The sequence below is a fragment of the Puma concolor genome, chromosome C1, assembly GCF_028749965.1.
Source record: "Puma concolor isolate L17-30 chromosome C1, mPumCon1.1.hap2, whole genome shotgun sequence".
In the NCBI taxonomy this organism is placed as follows: Eukaryota; Metazoa; Chordata; class Mammalia; order Carnivora; family Felidae; genus Puma; species Puma concolor.
The window spans coordinates 204,703,424-204,720,979 of record NC_141674.1 but is presented as its reverse complement, the minus strand read 5'-3'; the positions used below and the strand labels follow the sequence as shown (position 1 = coordinate 204,720,979).

Genomic DNA, 17,556 nt, shown 5'->3' with positions numbered 1-17,556 from the left:
GTACTGTCCAAGACCCACCTCGATCCTTTAGTCCCGCCTGCGAAGCCGAGAATTGGCCGTCATGCCTCCGCCCCCCACGCTCATTGGTCACATTGGCTGCGGGTGACAGTGAGTGACAGGCGCCGGGCCTAGAGCTCTGGGTCCGGACGAGCCCAGCGGAGCCGACCGAGCCCCTGGAATCACTCGGGTCACGGTTCCTGAAGTGAAACGCGAGATCGGTTACTGGAATCTCGGGGCCCGGGTTGGGCCTGACCGAGGGTGCCTGCGGAGCCCTAAGTGAGCTCATAGCGGGTAACGGGGGGAAGGGGCTCCGCGGGCGGGGCGGAGGCGCGCAGCCGGAATGTTTTGATGGCGGGGGCGCGCGGACGGGGGCGCGCGCGGGCGGCGGGGCCGCGCGCGAGGTTGTCCGCTGTTGGGAGCCGAGCCCTTGGCCTGGCGCCGGGCGACCCTGGGGCGCACTGGGCTCGGGTCTTGGCGGCTGGGTGTGGGGAGGCAACCCAGCCCACTGGGGCGATCTGCTGTCGGACTGGCTCGATTCTTCCAACATCCGCAGGAACCTCTGAGCCCAGGCCCGGCCAGCCGGGGCTCCATGACCCTGGGTCCACACTGACCTGGTCAGTGGTGAGTTCCCTGAGGGCTTGGTCAGCTCCTTCTGACCCAGGGCTCTCACTAACCCAGGGAATCCCACTTGGGCCAGGCTGGGCCGTGTTCCAGGGCCCCAGGGTCTGCACCGACTGGGTGAGTGCTATCTAAACATGCCTGGCTCCAGGGACCTAGGGAACCCACACTTTGCCCAGGATCTGTGTCTACAGTGACCCAGTCAGGATTTCCCCTCCAAGAACTATGCCTGTCTGCTGGGTGCTGCTAGGGAACCAGGGGAAGGGGGTGATCAGAAAGGTCCTGTTCAGAAAGACCCTCTTCTTGGGTTTTGGATTTGGGGCTTTGAGGACCCTGAGAGGCCTGTAGAATATTCTGAGGCTGAGGTGGAGCGATGGAAAAACAGTCTGGAGGGGCTGCCTGACCTCAGGTCTGTACTGATCCAGTCTTTACAGGTTCAACAAGCCACTTCTTGGGATGAGTTGGATGAGTGGCCCTGTATAGTACAACCAGAGGAAGGGCACATAGCCGTAGTGCCTCTTCCCCACTGCAGCCTCCCTGCCTCATGCTTGGCCTCCTCTTAGTTGAAGGTGGGTGGGCAGGGGGGTTGGGTTTCTTTCTGTCCCCAATCCCCACTCTCTGGGGCCTGACACCTTCTCCTCCAGCAGCTGCAGAGCCAGGGCATCAAGGGCTGGATTGGAGCAGACGCTGTCCATGGAGCTGGTAGGGCCATGTGCTTATCTCAACCTTTGTTTACAAAATGCTTCCGAACTTCTAGTCTCTTGGGAGACCCGGGTTTCTCCTGGAGGGCAGAGGGAAGTCCCCTTATCTCCACTGAATAGAAGATGAAACAGCCCCTGCCCTCCAGCAAAGGGGCAGAGCCTGGCTTCAGACCGGCAAGACCTCAGTAGACACTCAGTAGAGGGTCTGGGAATGACTGACCTCCCAGGCCCTGAGCTTGCTGCTCTCCTTTGGTAACTACAACTCTGCCTTTGAGCCAAGAAGACTGGTAGTGGAGACCAAGCCCAAGGATTCTTTCTCACTCTTTCTGGTCTACTAGGCAGGACAGGAGACAAGCAGCACCAAAGTCTGAACCTGGATCTCTTTTCATTACCGGCAGGTGGACAAAGTGGACAGGGGGTGGTGGTGATGGCGCAGTTTGACACTGAATACCAGCGCCTTGAGGCCTCCTACAGTGATTCGCCCCCTGGGGAGGAGGACCTATTGGTGCACGTCCCTGAGGGGAGTAAATGTGAGTGCTTGGAAACAACAAGGGCGCCAGGGCATGGGGAGAGAATTGGTGAAGGAACACGGAGGGAACAAGGGGCTCATGTTCCTTCAGGACTCTGACATCTCTGCTCCTATGCCCACAGCACCTTGGCACCACATCGAAAACCTTGACCTCTTCTTCTCTCGAATATCCTTTGTGTCTCTGTGTTGGAGCTCTGGGAACTTTATCCCCTCCCTAAGCCAGGCCCCTCATGGGAAGTTGGGGTGGGTCTGATTCTAGTCTCTGGAAGGGAGGTGGAAGTTTTCTTAACACTGAAAGAGGCTGAGGAAATAACGATTGTTATAGATAATGATACCCCAGGTTTACCAAGAACTACGTGCCTTTCACTTTGTGGTGTCAGTTTATAAGGAACCTCTTTAAAGGTGATCTTTCTTTTTGATGGGACGCTAATAACTATAATAATATCTTTTGACTTATTCTGTGTCAGCTCTGTGTTAAATACTTCACGCATACTGTTTCATATCTAATAGTTCTATGAGACAGGTGCTATAAGACAGGTGCTATTATCTATGAGACAGGTACCACCGCAGACAAAAGTTTAGAGAGGGTAAGTAATTTTGGCCAAAGTCACACAGTTTGAAAGTCATGGAGCCAGGAGTTAAGTTCAGGTATGTGACACCAAAGTCTGTGCTCTTAACTGCTGTCTCTATCAACCACATTTTTCTTGACAATTCTACGTTTATAATCTACACCAGAAGAATGGCTTCACTTGCATGCTCATCGGGGAGATCTTTGAGCTCATGTAAGTCTAAGAAGGGATGGTGATGTGGTGAAGGACTACATGTCAGTCTTTCCTTGAGCTCAGCCCTGGCCATTCCTGCCAAGGCGGCTCAGTCCTAGGCTCAAAATTCTGCAGACTCTCAGAATTCAGGGACTGGGTGTGGCACCAAAATTTCCAATCTCATTTTTTTTTTAAAATCTCCCCTATAAGGAATGCTTTCCAAGTCCTATCTCTTCCATGAAGAGAACTCAGACTTGATCATTTCATTAGAGCTCCAATGGAATGGGCATAGTTCAGTCTGGAGGTCTTAGAGATGCCTGCCACTTACTTTAAAAAAGTCTGTTGTTCTGCTTTGGTTAACAGCTTTAGAAGGCAAAGAGCTTTCTAAAAGGGAGGAGCCATATGGTTTTGCCAAAGGGAATGGGATTGGGAAACCTTCCTTCAATAAGAAAAGACTGTAAACCCCCTAAGGGCTTCTAAATACTATCTCAAAAGGAAATCTGGGATTGGGAAGAAGAAATCACAATCAGAAGATCTGTGAGAGTCTAGTAAGTGGTGGCAGAGATTACTACTGGTGAGAAAAGCCGGCTGATTGTGTGGCGCCCTGAGGCTAAAAGGAAAAAGTAGTAGCTGGTTTGGGTCTTAGAAGGTCCCTGGGGCTGAGCAGTAAGGAGAGCCCCCTGGGAGTTCTCCAGCGCCTGCGTGTCCCTAGAGGCTGTTGTCTGTAATCTCCTTCTGCTGCTTCCAGACTCTTCTCTTTCCCCACACTGTTTCACTGGTGCTTCTCTGACTCCTGGACTGTGGCCCCTCTTCCCAACTCCCCAGGCAGTTCCTCTTTGTGGTTGCCTTCACCACCTTCCTGGTTAGCTGTGTGGATTATGACATCCTATTTGCCAACAAGATGGTGAACCATAGTCTTCACCCTACCGAGCCTGTCAAGGTCACTCTGCCAGATGCCTTTTTGCCTGCCCAGGTCTGTAGTGCAAGGTAAGGGCTGCAGAGTTCTGCTAACAGGTGGGGAATGGAATGGAATGTGAGGTAGTCACACATCCTCTAGAACACAGACTCGGCCTCGCCACATCCTTCAGGATAGCATCGTGTCTCCCAAGACTCCCCAAGGGCCACCCCTCCTTCCTTCCTTTTTCCTCCCCACTAGGATTCAGGAAAATGGCTCCCTTATCACCATCCTGGTCATCGCTGCTGTATTCTGGATCCATCGGCTTATCAAGTTCATCTATAACATTTGCTGCTACTGGGAGATCCACTCCTTCTACCTGCATGCTCTGCGTATCCCCATGGTGAGACTGGGAAGTTGAGTGGTTAGCACCACAGCCCAAGATGGCTTCTGTGGCTACGGAAGGGTGGGGTATATTCCTGGGCCTCGGGCATCCTCATCCGTCACTGGTAGGTCAGGGAGTGTCTGCTTAAAGGCTCTGCGCGCGGCTAAGCATAGGACCTCACGGCTAATGCGGGGAAGGAGTCGGGGCAACAGCCCACCTTCCCTGCCTTTTCTCTCTCCCACCCTACAGTCTGCCCTTCCATACTGCACGTGGCAGGAAGTGCAGGCCCGAATCGTGCAGACCCAGAAAGAGCACCAGATCTGCATCCACAAACGCGAGCTGACAGAGCTGGACATCTACCATCGCATCCTCCGTTTCCAGAACTACATGGTCGCGCTGGTTAACAAATCCCTCCTGCCTCTGCGCTTCCGCCTGCCCGGCCTTGGGGAGGCCGTCTTCTTCACCCGTGGCCTCAAGTACAACTTCGAGCTGATCCTCTTCTGGGGACCCGGCTCTCTGTTTCTCAATGAATGGAGCCTCAAGGCTGAGTACAAACGTGGGGGGCAACGGCTAGAGCTGGCCCAGCGCCTCAGCAACCGCATCCTGTGGATCGGCATCGCCAACTTCCTGCTGTGCCCCCTTATCCTCATCTGGCAGATCCTGTACGCCTTCTTCAGCTACGCCGAGGTGCTGAAGCGGGAGCCCGGGGCCCTGGGAGCACGTTGCTGGTCACTCTACGGCCGCTGCTACCTCCGCCACTTCAACGAGTTGGAGCACGAGCTGCAGTCCCGCCTCAACCGAGGCTACAAGCCCGCCTCCAAGTACATGAATTGCTTCTTGTCACCTCTGCTGACGCTGCTGGCCAAGAACGGTGCCTTCTTCGCTGGCTCCATCCTGGCCGTGCTTATTGCCCTCACCATCTACGACGAAGATGTGCTGGCTGTGGAACACGTCCTCACCACCGTCACACTCCTGGGGGTCACCGTGACCGTGTGCAGGTGGGCCAGGGGCAGCAGGCGGGAGCAAGCAAGCTAGCGTTCCTGGGAAAGGCTTGCCTCTCACGGGGACCCTGATCCCCCTAGGTCCTTTATTCCGGACCAGCACATGGTGTTCTGCCCTGAGCAGCTGCTCCGCGTGATCCTCGCTCACATCCACTACATGCCTGACCATTGGCAGGGTAATGCCCACCGCTCGCAGACCCGGGACGAGTTTGCCCAGCTCTTCCAGTACAAGGCAGTGAGTGGAGTTGGAGTTAGGGCCTGCTAGAGACTGGCTAATAGCTCGGTGGTAAGGGCTGGGATCCCTCCTCCTCTCCTATGATCTGGGTCCCCTCCCTTTTAGGTGTTCATCTTGGAGGAATTACTGAGCCCCATTGTCACACCCCTGATCCTCATCTTCTGCCTGCGTCCACGGGCCCTGGAGATTATAGACTTCTTCCGCAACTTCACCGTAGAGGTCATTGGTGTTGGAGATACCTGCTCCTTTGCTCAGATGGATGTTCGCCAGCATGGGCATCCCCAGGTACCGGGAGAGGACGGGCAGGTGGCCAGAGGCGATGCCGGCATTGTCTTTGGGCAAACTGAGCCAACGAATCACCACAAAAAGGCAGCCCTGCCTCTGGGCAGCCACTGCCCTGCCAGGGCGCACACTGCTTGGTAAACCGGAGCTAGGGCTGGATTTTAGCCTTCAACTTGCACCTTTGGCCACGTTCCCTTGAGAAAGGCACAAACCAAGCAACTAGTCCAGCACGCGACTACTCCTGGGGTGGGGCACCGGGGCCCCTGGACAAGATACAGCAGCACATTGTGGTCCGTCCTCCAGGGGCACAGCCTCCCCTCTAGCAGGAAAGGTACAAAAAGGGTTCCCGTCAGAGGACAGTCCTGCTCACTGTAGCCTCCCTTGTGCAGTGGCTGTCCGGTGGGCAGACAGAGGCCTCAGTGTACCAGCAAGCTGAGGATGGGAAGACAGAGTTGTCCCTCATGCACTTTGCCATCACCAACCCCGGCTGGCAGCCACCACGTGAGAGCACGGCCTTCCTCGGCTTCCTCAAAGAGCAGGTTCAGCGGGACGGAGCAGCGGCTGGCCTTGCCCAAGGGGGTCTGCTCCCTGAAAATGCTCTCTTTACGTCCATCCAGTCCTTACAATCTGAGTCTGAGGTGTGTTCCTGGGGCCTGGGCGGTGACGGGCAGCGTGTGCTCCGGGTGCTGGGAGTTGAGGACTGGACGTGGGGTGGAAGGGCGTACCTACCCTATCGGTTTCCTTCTGTCTCTTAAGTCTATTCCACTGAGTCCTGACACCCAGGATACTGGGGGACCCCGCAGCCTCCCTCCTGCCCTGGGAAGTCTACCCACCCGTTTTCTTTCACAGCCACTGAGCCTTATTGCAAATGTGGTAGCCGGCTCCTCCTGCCGGGGCCCCCCACTGCCCAGAGACCTTCAAGGCTCCAGGCACAGGGCTGAGGTCGCCTCTGCCCTGCGCTCCTTCTCCCCTCTGCACCCGGGTCAGGTCCCCACGGGCCGAGCCCCCAGCACCATGACAGGCTCTGGGTGAGTAGAGGTGGGCCGCGATGGGAGGACTTGGGAATAGACGCCAGCAACTTCTGTGGGTCAGAAATGTTGACGGCTGCTGTCTGTCTGTGCTGGGAGGGACAGGGTGGATGCCAGGACAGCCAGCTCCGGGAGCAGCGTGTGGGAAGGACAGCTGCAGAGCCTGGTGCTGTCGGAATACGCGTCCACCGAGATGAGCCTGCATGCCCTCTATATGCACCAGGTGAGTGGGCAGGAAGGGGCCGAGCCATGGGATCCAGGTGGCCGCTGAAAAAGAGAGGGTTTGGGGTGTGGAAAAGCAAGACCTGGGCTCAGAACCCTTCTCTGCCTTTTACCCACTCTGTAATCTCCATTCCCGCATATACCCTTTTACTATCCTTTTTAGCCAAGCTTACTTTCATCCAGCGCCTTTGCCCGCTTTTTCCCTTGCCGAGAATCCACTTCCCTGAGATATGCGTATGGCTCCCCCGTTCTCTTTATTCACGTATCTGTTCTTACCTCCTCTGTGAGACCATCTCTGGCCACCCTGACTAAAAGCCTCCCTTGGTCACCCTCCTAAATCTTCCTGCTCTGTTTTTCTCCATAGCGTCTATCTGACATATTGTATTTTTCCCCCTCTTTATTTTATTGTCTATAACCCCACCCCATCCCCCAGTATATAAGCCATACAGGGCTGGGATTTTTGTCTATTTTGTTCACCGCTGTAGGCCCAGCACCTAAAAAAGTGGCTGGCACTTAGATGCGCAACCCATCTGTTCTTGACTTACATGACTACACAAAGTGAGGGTCATTACAGCTCTTACATTACACACAGATTTGTTCCAGGGACCTGCGGAGAATTTAACCTGTAAGATGTCATATGTGTGCTAACACACTGTTAACATGATGGTTACTCTGGGTTAGTGATTCTGGGTGAGGCGGTAAAAATGGGAACTGGGGGACACCATGGTGGGGGGCAGCTGTTTCAGACATCCTGTCCCCAACTAATGAGCCCCCCCACTTTTCAGCTCCACAAGCAGCAGGCCCAGGCCGAACCCGAGCGGCACGTGTGGCACCGCCGGGAGAGCGATGAGAGTGGGGAGAGTGCCCCTGAAGAGGGGGGAGAGGGCTCCCGGGCCCCCCAGCCTATCCCCCGCTCTGCCAGCTATCCCTGTGCTACACCCCGGCCTGGAGCACCTGAGACCACCGCCCTGCAGGGGGGCTTCCAGAGGCGTTACGGGGGCATCACAGGTATCCAATGGCGGTTCAGGAGGACACAGAGCCTTGGGGGAAGAAGGGTGGCTCTTTCCGAAGCCTCTTGGGGAGGAAAGAGGTCAGAGCAATCAGGCCCAAAGAGACTAACCCTCACCTCCACCCCGCATAGAACCTTTCTCCACATTTCTGTTTGGGTTCATTCTGAGGGTATGTTTACTTTTGTCTCTAGATCCTGGCACAGTACCGCGGGCTCCCTCTCACTTCTCTCGGCTGCCCCTTGGAGGGTGGGCTGAAGATGGACAGTCAGCATCAAGGCACCCAGAGCCTGTGCCCGAGGAGGGCTCGGAGGACGAGCTTCCCCCACAGGTGCACAAGGTAAGGGCTCCAGGACCCGAGAACAACTACCAGAAGTAGTAACTTCCAGGCTGAGGTCCAAGTCCCACGTGAGAGAAGGCAGCCCTCTCGTACAGAGATGCTGCTTCTCCCCTCCAACATACACTCCCGTTTTCTTCCCTCACCTGCTCTGAAATCAATTTCTGAAGGAATCAAGCTTTCCTTTTCCTTTGTCCCTAGGCTTTATTTGGGTCAGCAGCTAGCTAAAGACTATATCCACTACTAACCCTTTTCTCTCCACAGGTGTAGGCAAGGCTGAGGAAGGTCCCTATGTCCCAGGATGGAGGCCACTGTTGCCCTGCCATCCCATCCTCCCGCCACGGAGGGCTTCTCTGAGTGTCGCCCGGCTCCACGTGTGTGGTGTTTGTGTGTCCGTGCCCGGCCAAGGGAGGTGCCAACGCTGGGCTTGCCACAGCCCCAGGAGAGAAATTGGGGGCCTAGGAACCAAGGCACACAGGACTCTAGCCTCATTCCCAGGACCCCCCCCCCCCCCCCTTGGCTCAGAGTGTGGTGCTAGAAACTGGTCCCCAGCCCAGCCCCAGTACTGCCACCTTCGCACCTGCCCCTGCAAGTCTCCAGAGGACTGCCCATCACAGAAGCTGCCAAGCAGGGAGCACCTGTGCCAACTGTGGAGTGGGGAGGTTGGGTCTGGACCCTCAACGTCTGCAGCCTCCCTCCCTCCACCCTGAACAGATGAGCAGCTCAGGCTGTGGCCCTTACCTCACCCCCACTTCTCTCCCAGTGCTGCAGCCTGCTCACTTCTCTCCTGCTTCCCGCACATTACTGGCGTGTATGCCGCTTGCTCCCGTTCTGTTCGCTTGCTCCCGTTCTGTTCAGCTTTTGCTTTGCACTGGTGTGGAGGCCCTAGCTCCCAGCTCCCCTCATGCTATCTTTTGACACTAAGAAGGAAGGTTTCTAAATTGCAGGAGCAGGATAGAAATTATTTGCTGCCCTCTCCCACTTTTAGGATGGGCCCCTGGGAGACTGAGGCCATCCTGGCCCCCATTGCTGCTTATTGTACCCCTTTACCGCCTGCACTTGGGACGGACTGGGCTGGAGTGAGCCCTTGGCTGTCTGCCTCCCAGCAAGAGAGCTCTGGCCTGTCTCCCGCTGACCCCTAGAGGGGGATGGAGGCGCGACAGGAGGCCTTCGCCCTAGGCTTTGAGCTGCCGCGTTGCATGCTGGGATTCAGCTCCTACTCTCCGCCCCGCGCCTCGCCCAGGTCTGGTCCGCTGCGGGTGTGGTGAACCTTGCTGCCTGAGCTCGCAGCGCAAGGAGTAGGAACTGTGTACAGCTTGATAACCCTTAATAAAAAAAAAAAAAAAAAGGGACTTTGACCAGGTCTTGGCTTGTTTTCTCGCGCGGCTAGGATTCTGAGAACGAGTGGGTTGCGTCTGATCCCCCAGGTGGCTGGGGCCCTATAGGAAAGGGGGCCTATGTCGTCACTCAGCTAAACCGAGCCAGCGTGCTAGCAAAAGTGCCATTTCCTAGTCATGGTTCCGCGGAGGTCAAGGTCTCCCGCTGGACGTGCGGTCAGATTTCGCGCCCTGCGCACGTGACCAGCCCGACTCCGCCCCTGTATTTTGCCTTTCCCGCGTGCACCTTAACTCCCGGCCCCTTCAGGGAGCTTGGCCAATGGGGACCCTAGGTAGGGGCTGAGGCCGCCCCCCGGTGGGCAGGGCTGCTGCGCCAGAGCCGCTCCAGTCAGATGCTCAACATTCCTTTGGGCCCGGACTTGGCAGGAGGGTCCTGCCTGGGCTGCGAGCGAGGGGCGGACGGACTGCCGAAGACGGCGTACGTGCCCTGCGTGAGTGCGTGTCGGCGGCGCGTGCGCGAAGAGAGTGGGTAGTGTGGCCGGACCCACGTGTGTCCCTGCCCGAGAGGCCCGCGGCTTGGCGCCCCTTGTCTCCATGACCCGAGACACCCTGGCATTCGCGTCCCGCCCTGAGCAGCCGGTCCCGTTCTCCCTTCCCGCAGTCCCCGCAGCCTCGGCCGGCGGCCACGCATTACCATGGTGACTGTGGGCAATTACTGCGAGGCCGAAGGGCCCGTGGGTCCGGTCTGGGAGAAGGGTGGCCTTAGTCCCTGCTTCTTCTTCACGGTTGTGCCCTCGATACTGATGGCCCTGGGGGCTCTGGCCTTGGTGCTAGCCCTTACCTGCAAGCGTCGGGAGTGGCCAGCTGGCTCCCGTGAGCTGTCTTGGAGCGCCGGCCCCCTTGTCCTTCCTTATGGGCTGCAGCTACTTCTGGCTACACTCCAGGTGACGCTGCCCCTAGCTACCCTGGTTGGCCGGGTGGGCACTACTGGGGGAGCCCCGCTGCCAGGCTACCTACTGCTGGCTTCCATATTTGGGACTCTGGCCAGCGCCTGTGGCCTGGGGCTGCTGGTGGTGGAACGCAATCAGGCCTGGCAAAGGCTAGCAATGGGCATCTGGATCGAGTTCAGGCACAGCTTGGGTCTCCTGCTCCTCTGGACTGTGGCGTTTGCAGCTGAGAACTTGGCCCTTGTGTCTTGGAACAGCCCACAGTGGTGGTGGGCAAGGGCAGACTTGAGCCAGAAGGTAAGGGACTTTGTGGGGAATGGAGAATCATGAGTGGCAAGGGCTGGGGAGAAAGACAGAATGTCTAGTCACACTGGCTCCACACTTTGGGATGCCTCTAAGGGAAAAAGGAGGAGGCCTGCTTGGCAGGTTGCTGATAGCCAGCTGGTGGGGTGTGTCTGTGCTGAGTCACTCTACATTTTTTTAAAGCCTGTTTGATGCTGGGCCCCTGAGCTGGGTGTGTGCTCTGCCCCATTCCCTAGCCCTGTTCTAAGTGGTAACAATGGCATTTTGGCCTTCCTTGATGCTCTCCCTACGCGTTTCATTCTAGGTCCAATTTAGCCTATGGGTGCTGCGGTATGTGGTCTCTGGAGGGCTTTTTATCCTGGGACTCTGGGCCCCTGGACTTCGTCCCCAGTCCTACGCCTTGAAGGTTAATGAAGAAGATCAAGATGTAGAGAGGTCCCAGGTACACCTGAATTTCTGAACCTTAGGGCCTGTCTTAATTTCATTGCCTGTCATCCTTTTTTGCCACCATAATACTTCTTTCTCAAATCTCAGTTTATGCCACACGAGGCTTTCTGACCTCATCAGGAATCATTTGGGGTCTAAGATAACTGGAAGCTGTAGTCCCATACATTTTCCCTAGAGGGGTTTGGCTAGGGCACTTCCCTTTTTTTTCTTTTTTTTTTTTTTTATTAATGTTGACTTATTTATTTTGAGTGTGTGTGCGAATGGGGAAGGAGCAGAGAGAGAGAGAGAGAGGGAGAGAGAATCCTAAGCAGGCTCCAGGCTCTGTGCTGTGAGTACAGAGCCCAATCTTATGAACTGTGAGATCATGACCTGAGCCGAAATCAAGAATCTAGTCACTTAGCCGACTGAGCCACTCAGGTGCCTCTAGGACACTTCTCTCTGATTTCTGAGCTCTCCTCCCCTACGTGTTTTACATTCCTAGATTCAGTCAACAGAGGAAGCACCAGGCTCTACCTGGCGAGACCTTGGCAGGAAGCTCCGCCTACTGAGTGGCTACCTGTGGCCTCGAGGGAGTCCAGCTCTGCAGTTTGTTGTGCTCATCTGCCTGGGACTCATGGGATTGGAACGGGGGCTGAACGTATTGGTCCCCATCTTCTACAGGAACATAGGTGAGGGGGGAAGGAGTGCCAGCTCAGCTCTTTCTGGTCCTTTATTCGGCCTGGTGAGGGGTGGGGGCCCAAACCTAGGAAGGTGGGACAGTGTTAGGAGCTGGATCATCAGAAAGAGGCTGTGGCTGGTGCCCGGATCGGTTTCTTCTGAAGAGTGTCCTAGGGGCCATAAGTGGTCTCTGACTTATTTTCTCCACCATAGTGAACTTGTTGACTGAGAAGGCACCTTGGAGTTCCCTGGCCTGGACTGTTATCACCTATGTCTTCCTCAAGTTCCTCCAGGGCGGTGGCACTGGCAGCACAGGTATGAGGGATTCTGCTATCCCCCTGGCTGGTATTGGTCCCTCCCTGCCTTCCTCCCCCAAGCATCCCTCCCCTGGCCCCTTGGGGTTCTCAGACTTTTCATGTCTGGGTACTGGGCCGATGTCATTTGGCCCCTAAGCTCTACTGAGGCCTCCCCTGGCTCTCCCCAGGCTTTGTGAGCAACTTGCGCACGTTCCTGTGGATCCGGGTGCAGCAGTTCACATCGCGGCAGGTGCAGCTGCGCCTCTTCTCCCACCTGCATGAGCTCTCGCTGCGCTGGCACCTGGGGCGCCGAACGGGGGAAGTGCTACGGATTGTAGACCGGGGCACGTCCAGCGTCACAGGGCTGCTCAGGTGCCAGGCCAGTGGAAATGGAGTGTGGGAGGGTGGGGCTGGAGACACAGGAATGAAGGGGCTGTCCAGAGAAAGCACCCAGCTTCAGCTGCCTCTCCATCCTTTTTTTTTTTTTTAACTTCAAGATTAGCATGCACCTGCTCTCATAATAAGACAAATAAAATGGAGCAAATATCTTATGTAATATCTTATAAATTTTACTTCTCCAAAGGTTCCCACTCCATCTAGTATGTTGAGTTCTGCTTTTTACATGTTCCACGTATATGTGGAGCCTCACAGCACTAATATGATATTGGGGAGGGTTCTCATAAAACAAGCAGTATCATGACATAGGTATCATTCTTAGAGTTGCTTTATTAATAAGACATTAGGGAGATACATTCTTACTATGCATGAAGCTCCCTCTCATTCATTCTAATTGACACGGCATTCTGTGCTTGGGGCAGGTACAGTTTACTTAGCCACCCACCTCTTGAGGGTTAGTTAGCTTGATTCTGGTCTGTTGCTATTGAAAAACAAAACACTAGGGTGCCTGGGTGGCTCGGTTGGATGAGCATCTGACTTTGCTCGGGTCATGATAACTCGGTTCGTGAGTTTGAGCCCCACGTCGGACTTTGCACTGATAGTGCGAAGCCTGCTTTGAATTCTCTGTCTCCCTCTCCCTCTGCCCCGTCCCGACTCATGCACGAATGTGCGCGCGTGCACTCTCTCTCTCTCTCTGTCTCGAAGATAAATAAACGTTTAAAAGAAAAAAGAAAAAGAAAACACCACGCTGAAATTCCTGGAGGCAGAGTTGCTGGCTCTAAGCCCCTCAACCTTTCTTTGTCGCTTGACTTGCCTCCTAGCTACCTGGTGTTCAACGTCCTCCCCACCCTGGCTGACATCACCATTGGCATCATCTACTTCAGCATGTTCTTCAACGCCTGGTTTGGCCTCATTGTGTTCCTGTGCATGAGTCTTTACCTCAGTGAGTGCTGTTTGGTGAAGGCATCTCCCGGAATTACGCCAGGGACTCCCTTGGGCATGAGTCCCGCCCCCACTCAGGTGGCCCACCACGGGGAGGTTGTAGATCAGTGGACTTGAATAAGCTCCTGCTGCTCCCCAACATGATGGGTTGGCCTCCTCCTCTGCCAGGGGAACCTTAGCTCAGCCTGGATGGAGGGCCAGGGAAGGGCATCCTGGTCACATTAGGGGCCTGCTGTGGGTACAGGGCAAGGAGAAACCTCATTTGTGTAACCAGATGCAGCTTGGCTTCACTTGGCCACCAATGAAGCATTTTCACACGCAAGGCTTTGCACAGGCTGCAAAGGTGTCTCTGTCACAGCCCCTTCCCTCAGGGAGCTTAGTGCTCTTTCCCTTTGGGAATCTGGGTCCCTGGCCTGTAGTACAGGGTTCACGTGTATGTGGCAGATAGCGGACATCCTCTTGTGGTCTCTGGTTTGGGGTGATGTCTTGATCGCTTCTCTCTCCTCCTCCTGTCCCTTGCAGTCCTGACCATTGTAGTCACTGAGTGGAGAACAAAGTTTCGACGTGCTATGAACCTACAGGAAAATGCCACCCGGGCACGAGCCGTGGACTCTTTACTAAACTTTGAGACGGTAATGAAGGCCTCGGTGGCAGTAGCGTGAGGCACAGTGGCTGGTGGAGCAGCGTGTCTGGGACCGGCGGGGCTGCTAGGGAGCTGGGGGGGGGGTGCTGTTTAAAATGAGGAAGAGGGGATTGGGGACCTGGAGTAAATAACCCAGGTGTAAATGCTGCAGCCACGTCTTACAACCGTGGTTTGAATTCATCAGGTGAAGTATTATAACGCGGAAGGTTACGAAGTGGACCGCTATCGAGAGGCCATTGTCAACTATCAGGTGAGGATGCTAGTTTGAGGCCTGCCGAGAGCAATGGCCTAGCCTCGCGGAATTGCCAGGGCCAGAGGAGTACGGTTCTGGCTGAAAATTTGAGGTTGAAGATGCCTGGGCCCAGGTTTGGATTTGGTGAGAGTGTATATGTGACATCCTCCCCCACCCCGCTAACCCCTGCCCCGTATTATTGCCCCAGGATTTGGAGTGGAAGTCAAATGCTTCACTGGTTTTACTAAATCAGACCCAGAATCTGGTGATTGGACTTGGGCTCCTTGCTGGCTCCCTGCTTTGCGTGTACTTCGTCAGTGAGCAGAAGCTACAGGTCAGAGAATTGTGCTGGGGACAGGGCAGAGGGCCTATGTCTGGGCCCCCAGGTTCCTGGGTGGGAAGCGGGAAGGTAACAGCCTGAAGGCCTGTGACTCAGCACTTCTCTGTGGATCTTCACAAGGTTGGGGACTTTGTGCTGTTTGGCACCTACATCATCCAGCTGTACATGCCCCTCAACTGGTTTGGCACCTACTACAGGTAACTGATCTCCCACCCTCACCTGTTGAGGATGCACAGTTCTTTCCCCAACTCCTCAGAGGAGCCCCAGCCAGCACTGTTTTTGCAGGATGATCCAGACAAACTTCATCGACATGGAGAACATGTTCGACCTGCTGAAAGAGAAGACAGAAGTGAGTGAAGCGGGGGGGGGGGGGGGGGGGGGGGGGGTTGGGAGGGGTGTGTGGGGAAGTGGGAGCCCACACGGTGTTCCTGGTGTCTGGAGAGTACCAGACCTGTAATGGCAACATGCCTGGGTCCCACTCTCCCAGGTGAAGGACCTTCCTGGAGCAGGGCCCCTGCGTTTCCAGAAGGGCCAGATAGAATTTGAGAATGTGCACTTCAGCTATACCAGTGGGTGAGCCCCCCTTTTGCCATCTCACAGCCCCCTTTCCCACCGTCCATATGCAATCTTGCCCCCATTCCCCACCCTCCCCATCCCCACCCCCACGCCATCCCTGCTTCTCAGCCCACCACTGCCTAGAAAGAGAGCCTGAGCAGGGGAGGGGCAGGGCCCGGTAGCAGCTCTGCTGATGGAGGGGGGCACTGGGAGTGCAGCAGGCCTGCTGACCATGCCCACCCTTCCTTGCAGGCGAGAAACCCTACAGGATGTGTCCTTCACTGTCATGCCTGGACAGACACTGGCCCTGGTGAGAGGAGACCCAGCCCCTTGGCCCAGACTCCTTGAGTTTCCCTATTGTGGTGCTCATGGAAATTTGTGACCCAGGCTGTGGAGTCAGAATCCTGTCACAGTGGGCCACAGGATTGAATGTAGCAGCCTCCACGGACATTGGTGGCTTCTTGGAGAGCAAGCCTTAAAAGCCAGTGGGCCTGAAAATATTTTCCTTCTGTTTCCAATGCAACAGGTGGGCCCATCTGGAGCAGGGAAGAGCACAGTATTGCGCCTGCTGTTCCGCTTCTATGACCTCAGCTCTGGCTGCATCCGAATAGATGGGCAGGACATTTCCCAGGTAAGGTTGCTCGGGAGGAGTTTGTGATTTAGGGGCCTGTGTGTGAAAGAATAGCGTTCTGTGAAGTGCTGGCCACTCTCCAGGGAGAGAAGGAGATGCCACCCCTGCAGAAAGCTGCAGCAAGAGACCTCAGCCTTCTTGGCATTCCGTGGCCTATCCAAGTGAAGTAGTCATGAGCGTAAAAAGCGTATTTTCTCTTTGTAGACAGGGAAACAGACTCGGGAAGGTCGAGTGATTTGCCCCCACAGCTAGAATTATTTGGGGGGCTGGTGACAGGGTTCCTGTGCCTCATCCCATGTGCTTCCCTCCAGTCCGTCCTATCTCCCGGGCCTGGGGCAGTCTCACAGGCTGAGGCATATGGTCTCTTGGCCCCAGGTGACCCAGATCTCCCTCCGGTCTCACATTGGAGTCGTGCCCCAGGACACCGTCCTCTTCAATGACACCGTCGCCAACAATATCCGCTATGGCTGCATCACAGCCGGGGACGAGGAGGTGGTGGCTGCTGCTCAGGCCGCGGGCATCCATGACACCATTCTGGCTTTCCCTGAAGGTGAGCTTCCCTGCAGAGTCCGTGCCCTGCCTGATTGAGTCCTGCTGTCACCACCCCCCCGACCTCTGTTCCATCCCTTCCTGCCCGTCTGGTCACAGAAACCAAGTTTATTGTGTGTGACTTGAGGGAGGTGGGCGATATTCACAGGATACGAGACGCAGGTGGGCGAGCGGGGACTGAAGCTGAGTGGTGGGGAGAAGCAGCGTGTGGCCATTGCTCGCACCATTCTCAAGGCTCCAGACATCATTCTGCTGGACGAGGTGAGAACCCTGGGCAGCCCAGTCTCCTCCTTCCTCCTTTGCCTGTGGCCAGGACATTCCTGGTGGGCAGTTTTCCCTCACGGATAGATATCATGAATCCCGGCTTCATAAAAACACCTTACGGTTCTCAAGTGCAGACAGATTCTTTTTGATTCCCGAGGCCTCCCTCAGCTAGCAGCTGGCATCCTCCTTCCATGGGGATTTGGGGTGGCAGGGGCAGGTTTACACAGATCCTCTCTGTAGGCAACATCGGCGCTGGATACGTCTAATGAGAGGGCCATCCAGGCTTCTCTGGCCAAAGTCTGTGCCAACCGCACCACCATCGTAGTAGCACACAGGTACAGGACCGGGGCAGCAGGCGGCAGGGGGCCCACTCGTGTTGTGTGGTGCATAACCCAGTTCTGATTTCTCAGGCTCTCAACTGTGGTTGATGCCGACCAGATCCTCGTCTTCAAGGATGGCTGCATTGTGGAGAGAGGACGGTAAGGAACACAGCAGGATGAATAAGGCAGGGCCTCTGAATTGGGGGCCCCAGGAAAAGGTGAAATCCCAGGAGTTTCTGAAAGGGATCTCCCTTGCCAATCGCACTCATCTCTGTGGGCTGCTGGTGAGGACTCTTGGGGTTGAACTGATAGCTGGGACCTACACTTTCCACTTTGCCCCAGGCACGAGGCTCTGTTGTCCCGAGGTGGGGTGTATGCAGAGATGTGGCAGCTGCAGCAGCGGGGACAGGAAGAAGTCTCTGAAGACACCAAATCCCAGACTGAGACACAGTGACAAGAGTTGTGGCCACTTCCCTCCAAGAGGAAAACTCAGAAGGGAATAAGATGTATCCCTTTTCCCAGTATATTTCATGCTGGGGTTCGGGTATGGTGCTAGCTATAGTGAGAGCAAAGAACCTTTCAGAAAAGCACTTTTTGGGGAAATAAAAGTGTGGACTATGCCAGGATCCTTGTGACTTTGATGTGGGGTACTGCCGTGGGCCTCTACACTTAAGTCAGGGGAGCATTCTTGATAGG

The 17,556-nt window shown here is 55.6% G+C and overlaps 2 protein-coding genes and 1 long non-coding RNA gene across 9 annotated transcripts; 2 read left to right on the top strand and 1 right to left on the bottom strand.

The window, feature by feature from the left end:
* Nucleotides 1–112: 112 nt before the first annotated feature.
* Nucleotides 113–9,359, top strand: ATG9A (autophagy related 9A). 7 transcript variants are annotated; one of them, XM_086719693.1, is made up of 17 exons: nucleotides 113–276; nucleotides 554–621; nucleotides 1,263–1,320; nucleotides 1,718–1,849; nucleotides 1,971–2,014; nucleotides 2,566–2,630; nucleotides 3,435–3,596; nucleotides 3,766–3,907; nucleotides 4,139–4,887; nucleotides 4,972–5,125; nucleotides 5,231–5,410; nucleotides 5,797–6,045; nucleotides 6,257–6,435; nucleotides 6,541–6,658; nucleotides 7,443–7,665; nucleotides 7,859–8,004; nucleotides 8,266–9,359. In XM_086719693.1, exons 4-17 carry the CDS (start codon nucleotides 1,747–1,749, stop codon nucleotides 8,269–8,271), a joined length of 2,520 nt encoding a protein of 839 aa, XP_086575819.1. In that variant the 5' UTR covers nucleotides 113–276; nucleotides 554–621; nucleotides 1,263–1,320; nucleotides 1,718–1,746; the 3' UTR covers nucleotides 8,272–9,359. The 7 variants fall into 7 exon arrangements, with proteins under 7 accessions (XP_086575819.1, XP_086575817.1, XP_086575815.1 ...); XM_086719691.1 differs by lacking the exon at nucleotides 554–621 and having other exon boundaries at nucleotides 1,266–1,320; XM_086719689.1 differs by lacking the exon at nucleotides 554–621.
* A 260-nt stretch (nucleotides 9,360–9,619) lies between these two features.
* On the top strand, nucleotides 9,620–17,486 carry ABCB6 (ATP binding cassette subfamily B member 6 (LAN blood group)). The gene is made up of 19 exons (XM_025935020.2): nucleotides 9,620–10,582; nucleotides 10,893–11,030; nucleotides 11,517–11,703; nucleotides 11,906–12,007; nucleotides 12,177–12,360; nucleotides 13,206–13,327; nucleotides 13,849–13,958; nucleotides 14,154–14,219; nucleotides 14,410–14,535; nucleotides 14,662–14,738; nucleotides 14,827–14,890; nucleotides 15,029–15,114; nucleotides 15,349–15,406; nucleotides 15,623–15,727; nucleotides 16,103–16,277; nucleotides 16,425–16,537; nucleotides 16,781–16,875; nucleotides 16,951–17,019; nucleotides 17,203–17,486. The coding sequence occupies exons 1-19, from the start codon at nucleotides 10,034–10,036 to the stop codon at nucleotides 17,312–17,314; spliced, it is 2,538 nt and encodes an 845-aa protein (XP_025790805.1). The 5' UTR covers nucleotides 9,620–10,033; the 3' UTR covers nucleotides 17,315–17,486.
* LOC147578685 (uncharacterized) lies at nucleotides 12,697–15,169 on the bottom strand. Its single transcript, XR_015255572.1, has 2 exons — nucleotides 14,761–15,169; nucleotides 12,697–13,866 (listed from the first exon to the last, which is right to left on the bottom strand). It is a non-coding gene; the product is annotated as an uncharacterized LOC147578685 (long non-coding RNA).
* Nucleotides 17,487–17,556: the final 70 nt, after the last annotated feature.